Here is a 12,254-nt window from a genome sequence, read left to right as displayed (position 1 = left end):
TTCTGCATCATTTTGTTCTTTCCCCCCTCATTATAGGTAAACCTTCCGAATCAATGGGTCGGTAATACGCGATCATTCGACAGCATACGAGACTTGAGTGATAAGGAAGTGCAGAAAAAGGCAACCATGATGGCAACGTTTGCGATGAAACAGATTGAAGATTTTAGAGAAAAGTATTTGTAACTTATGTAGGCGTAGCCAGGGACAATGCTTGGAGCTATTGGACGCTAGACATGCTCACCGTACCGATCAGGGAGGGAATGTTTATTGATCAATGGATAATATGTAATTCTCAAAGATTGAAGATAAAACTATTCATTACAAAATGGTGTTGATGTGGTTTGTCGTCTTATAATTTCCTGATATCTAACGCTCGTCATTGTACAGCTGTATGGAACTGGACAAAATATCTCTATATACATATAGGGATCCTCGATATGAAATCCATTCATATCTGCTCTGCAAACACCGAACAATCCTTTAATATAAAGCGTATAGATTGTATTTTAATTGTTTTTTGTTTATTTATGTTTTAAATCTATTCTTTACAATTAATTCTGATATTTTATCTACGTAACAATTATTTTCTTTTCCACATGTCAGCAGAACATCTGCTTCTTGACGTAAACGACCTGCTAGGTCATTTGCCATCCATTTCTGGTGCATTACAATTATTTTTACAATTGTTCATTCTGTCGCGTGAAACAGACACATTCATTTTTCAACTTCTTAGCTGATTGCCTTCCTGCATCTGTTCATTCTCGTCGGTTAGCGTTTCTTGTAATCTTTGTTTCGTTTTGTTACTGTTTGATGACTTGATGGATGAACGCATGTGCTTCTTCGTTATTTCAACGGTTTTACCATCGCTTAAGCTATTTAAACGAAACAAAAGTGGAAAATTAGATACATATGATTTAAAGCATGTTGTGCATAATAAACCCTACTTGCGCTGTAGATGTTCCAGCTTGGGAATGTTGGAGGCGGGCTTTTGTCCACCCGATGCCTCCAGCGCCGCCAGCTCGCGTGGATGAAATTTCTTCTTATGGCTGCGACAATTAGAACCATTGGCAAACGTTTTATCACAAAATGGACATTGATACGGTCGCAGTCCGGTGTGCAGAATTAGGTGTGCTTTAAGTGCCTTCGAGCGCTTGTACTCGTTACCACACTCCTGGCATTTGAACTTCTTCTGATCCGAGTGAACAACCATATGCATGTTGAGTGTACGCTTTGTGTTCAGTTTCAGGCCACAGTGCGGACAAACGTATAGGGTGTCATTATGTGTGTCTTCGTGAGTCTGGAAGCATTATAAAGCGAATTTACGCAAACCCGTTTTATGTAAAATATTATAATTAGATTTGTTACCTTGAGATGGGCAGCATTTTTAAACTGTTTCGAACAGTACGCGCACTGGAAAGGCCGTTCCTCGGTATGTACGATGTAATGCTCCTTCAGCGCACCCTTTGAATTGAACGGTTTGCCGCATTCTTCACAAATGAACGGTTTTACCCCTTCGTGTACTATTTTCATATGAGCTTTCAGGTTAAAAGTCGTATTAAATCTAAAAGAGACACAAAAATCAATAATAATAATGTAGTAGCACATTCAACGAATCGATGATGGACCACACTCTTCTTACTTTTTGTCACACATTGTACATGCAAAACGATGCCTCTCATCTTCCGGCATATGGTTGATTTCGTGCCTTTTCAGATTCGCGTTGGAGCTGCAGATTTTGAAGCAGATTTTACATTGAAACACTTCCCGAAAGGACGGATTCTGGTTACTGGAAAGGCGTGTGTTATGGCGTGTGCTGTGTGATAAGCTTTCGTCATTCGTAGGATCGTTGTCTAGTGGATTTCCGTGTTTTCGTCTGCTTGCTCTTACTTCCGTACGAGTTACGACCTCGGACTGATCGGAATCGGAATATTTTTCTAACTTATCTTCAATATTTTCATCGTTTGCCTCCATTTGATTGCCATAGTCTTCCATTTCCACTTCCAACATTTCCCATTGCTCCGTGTCGGTGGCATTGTGCTCTAGCTCATTTTGGGAAGAGGAAACGCCCAGAGATTCGACTTGATAGAAAATTTCTGTATTTTCGTCCTCAACTTTATCGAGCTCTAAAAAGCCATAACATTGCTTTAAAATTGTTATCATTTTAAACCCATTCGAATATATTTACCTTTAATGTGTCCTGTATCGTGCTCGGGGTCCATGCTCAAAAACTGTTTCGATTCGGAATCCAAATCCTCCAATAACTGACTCGTTTCGGCTACCAAATCCAAGTTCTCGAGAAAAGTAGAACGTATCTGCTTTACGTCGAACTTCTGTACTCCCATCCCGGAGTACCTCGCCAGGTAGGCAAACAAACGATTCGTTTGGTTGCATTTGCTTTTGAAATGTTCGAGTTTGTTGACGAAAGTGAGACATTCTTCACATATGTTCGGGGGAACATCTTTAATTTCCACAATCTGAAAAACAAAGCGCATTATTTGATGGTGATTTGGGAACCATGCTTTACGAAAAACAGACGACACAAACACTTACCGACACGTCCAGCAAGCTTGATATTATCATATTGATATCGTGGACCGATTCTAGCTTTAGTACAGCTTTTTCTTTCGCGCACAAGCGGCACCAAGTTTTCCAACTCGTTAACATTTTTTTGTAGCGTTTGTCTATTTTGCACTGTACGTTTTTGTGCTGTGAACAATCCAGGCCGCAGGATAGCCGAGTACACCCGGGATAAGGTGACCTAACACTGTTTGAAGGAGGAAATGCTTTTTAACGAATGTAAATTGTACATCAGCATAAGCCTCTAGTTATAATCTTCCACTGGTAATAAACAATAAGGCCTGGCCGTCTCTTCAAAATAAAAAAAAAACAATAGAGCGTAGTTGGTATCTAACACGATCGTAATCTTTTTGGTTTGTCGACAATCAATTTGGATGAGGATATACCTTTATGCACTTTAATAATTCTTGTTTGAATTCTAAACTGAATTGCAATAATTTCTAATTAAATTATTCTCTATTTAACAACTCGCTATCAAGCAGAATCAAGAACAACAGCGTTTGTTTATTGTTGATTCCCCACCGAACGCTATTATGACAAACGACAAGGCTGGAGAACTGTCACATTCAGGCAGCCATCTTGAAACGAAATGTCATCTTATTTTCCCCAAAAATGAAGCATAAAATAGAAAGAGAGTAAATTTTCCTGGAAAATATAAAATGATCATGTTATGAAGTTATTTACTTAAATTAACAAACATGAGTTATCACGCATTAAACCCAAATAACACAATCTTTCGAATGTTCAACTGTGGTAAAATCAGCGCCAAAAGGTATGCAATTTGCAGCACATGTAACATTTGAAATGTTTTTTTCCGTTGTAATATTTATCGTTACGTGTCTTCGGATTCAAAATCATACAAACATTCACTTTGGGACTCATCAAACTGTTATCAAAAACTAATAACAATATGACTCTACCATATGAATTAAAATACGATTGTTTCACGAGAACTCTCGAAATGTCACTAAATGTGAACTACATTGATTTTTCTTGTGATATTTTACAAAGCGTATGCTTCCAATTCAAAGCTCAGATTGACAAGTATACGAATGATAAGCTTCAATAATGAAGCAATAAAATTAAAACAATCATTTCCAGTCAAGATAGAGTTTCCTTTTATTTATAGCATAAAACGGTACGTCCAGTACCGATGTTGTTCCGAACTATTATCAAATAACGACAATGTTTTTGTTATCGAGGCGACCATACCTATCAAGATGGTTCAATAGAACTAAACCACCCGCTTCGCGCTTAAATGCACAATAAATATCTCCCTACCATGTCTGTCAGCAGTAAAACGGTTTTAATACTATTCGTGAAATGCAGTCTAAATTGTCGTAATACTACTTTGTTGCGACGTATGGTAAGCCTAATCTTTAAAAAAAAGCCACCAGCCATCTCACCGGAACCGGTATAGTAGGTTTAAAAATCAGGCTTAATCATTCAATCGTTACCTATCAGCTAACGCTAATTATTACAGCGAAAAAAAAAACGTTCGTTCCTCTAAGTACTAAGTACACCTACCAGCGAAAGTAACTAGCTCATTCGTGGAAGCAAAACAAAACAAAAAAAGAAACAAAAAAAGTGATACTAAATATTGCAACTCGTGTTCCATGCGTATCTTTGAATTAAGCTTTCATTTTGGTGACGTCTTGTTACCGAGCGTAACAGGTTTACAACCCTACAGGTGCGCAAGAGAAGCAGTCGTGTGTAGTGAATGGTGCGTTGCAAAGTTACTGCACGATCGCACGCCCCGAGTATCCTTTCGCGGTGAGCTCATCGATGGTCTTTTTGCCGCTGCCTTGCATGCGCGACGCTAACCCACATGTCTGTCAAGATTGGAGGAGAGCAACGAGAATCATGTTAACAAAACCGTTTCTTTTGGAAGGAGTTGGACACGCGCGCGTACTATACTTACTATCACCGTGGAAAGTGCTAACAGTGCCGCGAGCAGACCTGATATGACGACAAAATTCTTACACTGCTCCGGGTTCTGCTGGTAGCGCATTGCATCATCATACTCGCCCGGCATAATTACCGTATATTCGATGTTTTCCTTAAACTTCGTGTACTCCGTACGGTTCCGGGAGTGTTCATCGCGCCGTCTTCTTCCAAGCCCTGAAAGAGGTACCAGAAACAACAACGAATGTTTCATCATTTTGCTGTATCAGAGCAGGCTGGCTGACAGTCGGATGCTTACGCTTGGAGGGTTCATACATATCCAGACAGAAGTCGGGCTGGCAGTCCATCGCGTCCATGCACGCCTTAATTTGCGAGTGTATCCACAGCGTGCTCCGTTCCTTCATCGAGCTGAGCAGGAATGCTTCAAAGTCGAGAAACACTTCGTTCGGCTTATCGCGATACCGTGCCGGCTGGTGCGGTATGATCGACGCAAAGTCCCGGTTCCGGCATCCGTCGCGCACCAGCGAAACCGATCCTTGCGCGTGGGGATCGTCCGGATCGGGCGAAACCGTTACCTCCATCAGCTTCACGTACTTCCACACACTTTGCGAGCTGATGCGGGCCCGCAGCTGCAGCTTGGTACCGATCGGTACGGCCTGATCGACCGGCACCTCGTTGTTCGTTACGGCCGGCAGTGACGACGACGAATGGTTCTTCAACCCGGCCAGATTGCCGCTGATGCGCGCGATCGGCGGCGCTTCCTTGTAGAGGGCCACTTCGTACTCTAGCCGCCCGGGCGTTTCTTCGACCACACCGGAAACACGTGCTCCGTGGGGGCTAGAATCAAGATCCAAACAGAAAACCAAAATCAAACCTGTCCGTCGGGGGATTTCGGGGTCATACCGCATACTCACAAACTTCCCGCGAACCCGGCAGCCTTGTTCTGGATAACGGTCGGTTCCGGCGGCTTACACATGATGATCAGTTCCTGATCGGATTGCATTACCACCGAAGGGAATTGCGGGAACCAGATACGGACGTGGACGAACCCCTGTAGCGAGTGAAGAGAAGAAGAAAACCCCCGTACACCGAAAGCAATTTCTTCATTAGGCCATTGCATCACACCCCTGTTTTCGTGACCCTATTACTAAATACCACCGGGGGCCACAGCGCGTTTTCATGCGCTAACCCATATCGATCCTGCAACCGCGCTCAAGCTCTACCACGGTTCCGGATTAATGGAACAACGCTTCGAATCTTGCAGCGGGAGCAGCCCGGCGTTTGCTGTTAATTGTTGCATACTTTTTTTTCCACACCTCAATTTTGTTTTTGCTCCCCAATCTTTAGGTGTGCAAGAAGCATTCGTTTCGTGGTGGATTTTCCTTTTTTGTTAGCTGGAAAAATCTATCCACTTTTCCACTCGCTGATGCCCCCTTCACCTTCGCACGGTCGTAAAAACTTACATTTCTTTTCAGCACACCGCACCGTGAGAAATCGGTAATCTTCAAATCGTACGCAAGCTCGCTCACATCTTTACGATCTTGCTTGATGGAGCAGGCAAAATCAGTTTCCGGATTCACACCACGATCGTCCGCGAACAGGGGTGCACCTTTGAAGCCGATCGGTTTTTTCAGCTTCGCCGTTATAATGTCGCCCAGGTTGGAGCCTTGCGAGGCAAACGAGCACTGTATGTCCGTCACTGTGAAAGGTTAGGGAAAAGCACAGCAAATAAGTTTAACAACCCGAAAAGGTTGAACTCAAACCACACGCGTCGATCGCGTGCGGTACACAATGTAGCGAGCGTTGCAGTTCGTTCTGTTCTGATTCCAGCTCACCAAGCCGGCGCGATTACTCACCATCATAGTCCTGCGCCCGAACCAATGGCAACAACTGGAAAGAGTTGGGGGTGAATATTGATTAGAAATAGAGTGAATTGAGCTGTAATGATAAAAAATATAATCAAAACGAACACTAAAGGTACCCGTGGCCGTGTGGGCAATGCTAGGCATCCCATCCCATATGGCGGTAAAATGGCCTAATTATGCAATTACGGTATGATCGTTGAACCAGCAAGAACTTGCAATTGGCAACAGCATATGTATGATCTACCCCCCCCAGATCGTACCCGTCAGATTCCGGGCAAATCGTACCCGGCGAGTACCACCAGATCATACATACCATATGCATGCCACTGACCTTCTTGCTCTTTTGGCGAACACCGTACCCGATTCAGCCGACCTCTCCAACAACTTCACGCCCTCGTACGAAGCCACGATAGAAAAGCCACGAGAAGCAAACAAACAACAACAAAAACGCGCGTCAGCAGCAACGAAAACAAACGCAAAAATCGCGTAAATGCTTTTAACGGATGCTTTTCGGCTACTAACGCCCGAAAACGTTGCCCGGAACCATGTGCCCGGATCTGAGGGGGCCAATGAGTAGAACACGAACAAAACCGGAACACCCGGTACACGCTGGCTTAAAAGATGCTGCCAGTCCGGCACGTAATTGCCATAATTGGTTGGTGGTGCTATTGTTTGGATAGCGTACCGGTCGTACATCTCGCCACGCTGATCAGGTGTCTGATACTGGAGAGGATCTTAAACACCACTAGATCAGCCACGATGCTTATCGCGGGCAGTCTGTGGGCTCCGATTTGGGGTTAGCGAGAACGTGGTGAGCTGTAGATCGATCGTTCGACATTGGTGTTATTGTGTCGAATTCTGTTTATTTTCAGAAACATTTGAAAGCTTCCATAACTTAAGAAGAAGCCGGAAATTTCAATATGTGTTGTTGAATATCGGTTGAGTCTTAAAGTCTTGTCTACTTTCTTCAATCGCTTCCGGATGGCTTTTTATGCAACGTTTAGTCTAACGTCCTCCAAAATCACCAATATTTCCATGTTTGAGCTTCTCAAATCCGATGTCTTCCGCAGAAACTACTTATGGTTCAACTTCACAAGTCTACGTTTCTTTTAGAAAAGCAAGATTTCATCATACAACTGCTTCGATTCCCTGAATTTTACAGTCTTTCTTCTTTTCCTGAATTGGGATAGAATTACGCAGTCATTCGAGGACTTCAATACCTACATTAAATACATGCATTAAATATTCAATAATACTGCACAAAACTTTTCCACACGATAGAATTACCTTGGGCCACCGTTACATTTCACCAATAGCCAATAAATCCTTCACGATCATTCAGATATCATAGAATTTGGTTAGAAAAGCTCAGTAAACATTTCGATATCCCATGGTTCTTCACGACATCGTCGCATAAAGTCTGCGGTTGATTGAGGATTTGTTTTATCTTCCGCTATAGAAACTGTTTCCTTGGCATCAGTAATTTCATAAGTTCTTGGATCTTCAATGTGTTCGTTAAGAAGCTCTTCGAAATTAACTAGGTTCTCGAAAGCTAGGTTCTCTGGTGGAGTTGATCAGAGCAATTTCTGAGCATTCCTCTTCAGGATAATGAGTGGGTCAACTTTATATTAAAAATATTTACTTAAATTCCTTCCAACCTCTGCGTGTAACAGAACATGGCTCCATGAAAATGTCTCATATGTCTATTATAGCAAATAAATCATCCATAAATAGATTTCTTCGTTTCTTTAATTAGCTCTATGTTGACACTAATAAGATAAAGAGCCAATAAAGTAAACTCTCCACTTACCGGCAATCATTCGATCGATTGTGCGCTGCCCTACAAACCCAATAAAAATGTTGAAGCTTACGATGCAATCTTGCTTCACCGATGATCGTCACAATCAGCGTTTCCTTCTTTTGTTTTTTTTTCAACCGCTGAAGTGTCTTGTTAACAGTTGCTCATCAAATATGTCGAGGGCTGTGCGTATTTTCCGACTGACTGATGTGTATTTGAACCAGTTTCAAATTGGTATCGTTACGTTTGTTTGTTGTTTTCCTTCTCCACCCTTGCTGAAGTTTGATCTGTTTGAGCAAGATTTTAGCACTCTCGCTGTCCGACACGCGTGCAAAGGGAAAAGAGCGTGCGAAGGAAAAATCGTAGTACGGCCAGCGCATTTAACGCTCGACCACGAGGGCCTTTATGGTCTTTCGCCCGGTGGTGCTGTTCGATTACGGCATGTTGAATGAATGGGCGGATGGATGCACGGATGGTACAATTATCCAATAAGGTAGCCTTCGGAAGATGCTACACCAGGCGTTTAAGCGAGCCGGTGGAAATCGCATGCTGATCATAGCGGGAAAAAAAATGTGAAGGGAAAATGACTGACAACAAACACGCAGGATGAGCCATAAAAACAAACCGAACCGTAGAAGTTTCCAGCCCAACCCTCCCAGCTGGTGGCATAAAGCCGGTTTTCGTGGAATTGATGATTCCAAACGGAATGGGCATATAGGAAAAAAAGGGCCCACAAAACTGCACCTGTTGCGAGATTTAACGGATATTTATCCGGTGCAGCTCAATAGAAAGGAAGCGGACTAGAAAAGGAAGCAGCAAAAAAAAAACACAAACGCTGGCACCACTTTCTCGCTGTTCTAGAATTAATTGTGTTACTGTGTTAACTGTTTTTTTTTCTTTAATGTATTTCAATTGTTGCACTACGAAAAAGGTAAAAAAGGGTCTACGCATAATAAAAAGAAGAAAAAAAAACATTAAAAGGGCAATACAAAATTAATTAAATAACAAACAGACATAAAAGCTGCCAAACAAACCGAGTGAAGTACTGCTGTGCGGACTAACTTCTTCATTATCAATAACGACTCTCAGACTCCACTATAAATGACTAAACACCGACTGGCGACTGCGAGTCGCAGCAAAAACTCTCGTTTAATTTTATGCAGTCACAATGAGCCCGGGCGGTGGCAAAGTGCATGGGAACTCAGTAACCTTGTCACAGCGCTTGTGAGAAAGTTTAGTACCAGCTCGTTAACGCAACCCTAAAGTTGAATGCCTCTGCTTTGCTAGACACCACCGGCGCACAGAATAAAATCTGGAACATTCGGTTTCGGGAAATTGCTGCATTGTGAATTACATTTGCATAGACGATCATAACTAGATCATACGCTACTTACGCTGTCTAGTATGTTTGCCTGGTGCGACAGCATAATATCGTTTGCTGACAGCAAGATTACGAAGGCCTTCTCCGCAGTAGAGAATGAAGAAAGGCAGAACATCAAGATTGGCACCGAAATGGTGTCGACATGCTGCGCGTTTGTGCGACATCGAGTCGTCATGGTAAACGCCCTGTCCATCAAACCCTGGGTCCAAAGATTGACCATGATTTCTCCACCGCACCACGCACCACGCATTGTGTGCTAATGCTCCGGGTTGCAGTTCATCTTCACACGTGCAAAATCGGTGGTAGACAAATTTTTGGTTACTCCACCAGAATTCACGACATACCTTCGCTGACATTTGGCTTGAAGGCTTAACTATGGTGGGTTAATCATGACACAATTATGTCATAAAACAAAACACAGCTCATGCCGCTCGTTGCGGTGCACTCTTCGCTTCCAAGATGTTCCGCCGCGCCCTTCTCCAATCCGTGTTTTTTCACTGCTTCCATGGGGTACGGTACTTTAGCTGAGCCATGAAATGGACGAAACTGGGATGACAGCGCACACCGCATGAACTGCGCATGAAACGAGCGTGTGTGTGACTGAGCGTGAAAATACGAATTTATGAAATTGAATCCCAGCATTAAAAAGAGGTTTCCCCCTTTTTTGCCCCACACATTGCCGTTGCACAGCTGACCGCGTTTCGCTGTGACGTGGATTTGAATATGCTTGCGAAGGTTCTGTGACACTGCTGCCAGCTGCGGCCACATGCCTCGATGGCGTTCCAGTTGCGAGCAGCCAGAACTGGGTTGGAAGCGAACATAATGCAACACAGACACATACACACACAGCAGGCCAGGTGCATCCCGGTTCAGGGAAATTGGTGCATGAATTTTGATAGCTTTTCAAAGTGCATTTCCCCAACCACCACCACCAGCTCGACCGAAGACGGGGCTGGCAGGAAAAACTATTTCAAAATCAATGCCAAAGATTTGCCGACTTAGCCGGGATTAACTGTACCGGGGTGGCTTGTGATCGTTGCTTGCGATTCAGTGGATTTATAGCTTTAAATAATTTCACGCACCAGTAGACGTTTTACCCGCAGTGGTGCATTAGAATACGAAGCGAAGCAAAGGGAAACCGGGAGCGTTCTAAGGAAGGTTTTGTTGCATGTCGGGGTGCTTGTGGTGTAGGTCTTTTTTTTACGGAAACAAGGGGCAAAAAACATGACCAATTATTAATTAAAACATTTACCTCAAACTGTTTTCGTTCAAATCATGCGAGCGTTCGCTTGTATGTTTCCACTCTGTAAAAAAAAAAAACATCCAAGCAAACGCTACCAACAACTCGCCAATCATTGTTTTCGTCACAGTCAATCATTCGCTTGGTGGGGTTTTTAATTTCGTAGCACGCTGGAAGTAGCGGTACTTCAAAAACCTCACCCTCAGCTGTGGGGGTTTGTTATCAATTTAGTATTCGATTCGATTCGCAAACTCAATTTGTGCTCTCCCGCCACAATACGCAATACGTTGTTGCGCTTCCATGCGCGTGCATAACAGCATAACCGTTCGGTTGACAGTTTAACGTTGTAACGCAATAATAATAACCTTCCTTCCCCAGCGTTATGTTATCTTCCGTTAGGTAAAATTAGTACCGTGTGGAAGGTTCCACGAATCCATCCCAAAAAGGCAGCATACAACACCCATCATCATCGACGAGAGCTTTTGCTTTCCACATGCTTGTTGCCTTTGTGTGAAGATCGAAGGGGATGGAGAAAAAAAGGGCGAAGTACTAGCTAATATGTAACGCACCATTCAGGATGGGCATGCAAATGTTTCGTTCGCTCTATTTGCATTTCCACCGTGTATTCTTTGCGGCTTGTTTTGCACTTCGTTAACAAGACGCTTTACATGCACATAAAAACTGCAAAGGGATTCCAGTGTGTGTGTCTGATTGTGATACCGAGTGCCTCGCGAGAATAATGATAGTTATTGGAAAAATGCTTGCAGCTAACTCCACCCCGGATACTTTACGCATTACGCGAATGTTGAAGGGGGAAAAAAAAGCTCAGAAATATCTTCATAATCCACCAGTAGCATAAGAACGCTAACGATGAAAAGAATTCAAACCGAACGCGCTTCCCTTTATAAGTGGCGCACTCTTACTCTCATTATAACCATCCGTTGGTAGTTCTTTTTGTGAATGTATTTTGTTTTTTTGTTTTCTGCACACAAAATGAAGTGTTGCGGAACAACGAACGTCCGTAGCGTGAGAAGTGTGCACAATTCTGCATGCCACCGAATGATACTGTTAACATTTCCGAACAATTCGCTACACTTCGCTTCGTTAGGCGTACGAAAGATTTCAACGATAGCGGTACCAACGAACCTTTCCGTTTGGGGTAAAAATAATGTTTTGAGTGCTTAAGAAGAATACAATTATGTTGCATACACACGCTTAATTGGAAGCTATTTATGTTTTTAAAATGCTTAAGAAAGCTATCATTGTGGTAACTGCTTGTGTATCACTTACCACCGTGAAGAGTACCGCCACCAGGTGACCGCTGCTACACTCGACCAAGCTTGACCTCAACAGTTTCATCTTTGCTTTCGTTGTCAGCATTGGCTGTTCCGTGATGAATGCTGCAGGAAACGCGCAACGTGTGCCTTATCGCACACCGTTCGTCATTCAAATCTTGCCACCGGACGAACGATGGCTGATGATTCGACA

The 12,254-nt window shown here is 43.2% G+C and overlaps 2 protein-coding genes across 2 annotated transcripts; both read right to left on the bottom strand.

Moving 5' to 3' along the window:
• Positions 1 to 518: 518 nt before the first annotated feature.
• LOC128304223 (zinc finger protein weckle-like) lies at positions 519 to 2,698 on the bottom strand. Its single transcript, XM_053041384.1, has 6 exons — positions 2,551 to 2,698; positions 2,186 to 2,474; positions 1,640 to 2,123; positions 1,366 to 1,561; positions 945 to 1,297; positions 519 to 872 (listed from the first exon to the last, which is right to left on the bottom strand). Exons 1-6 carry the CDS (start codon positions 2,662 to 2,664, stop codon positions 722 to 724), a joined length of 1,587 nt encoding a protein of 528 aa, XP_052897344.1. The 5' UTR covers positions 2,665 to 2,698; the 3' UTR covers positions 519 to 721.
• A 1,615-nt stretch (positions 2,699 to 4,313) lies between these two features.
• LOC128304858 (uncharacterized) lies at positions 4,314 to 12,146 on the bottom strand. Its single transcript, XM_053042097.1, has 7 exons — positions 12,057 to 12,146; positions 6,339 to 6,372; positions 5,946 to 6,181; positions 5,397 to 5,533; positions 4,781 to 5,319; positions 4,499 to 4,698; positions 4,314 to 4,409 (listed from the first exon to the last, which is right to left on the bottom strand). The coding sequence occupies exons 1-7, from the start codon at positions 12,144 to 12,146 to the stop codon at positions 4,314 to 4,316; spliced, it is 1,332 nt and encodes a 443-aa protein (XP_052898057.1).
• Positions 12,147 to 12,254: the final 108 nt, after the last annotated feature.

The sequence above is a fragment of the Anopheles moucheti genome, chromosome 3 (assembly GCF_943734755.1).
Source record: "Anopheles moucheti chromosome 3, idAnoMoucSN_F20_07, whole genome shotgun sequence".
NCBI classification, from domain to species: Eukaryota; Metazoa; Arthropoda; class Insecta; order Diptera; family Culicidae; genus Anopheles; species Anopheles moucheti.
Note: the sequence above shows the minus strand (reverse complement) of the source record. Positions and strands in the feature narration are given on the sequence as shown.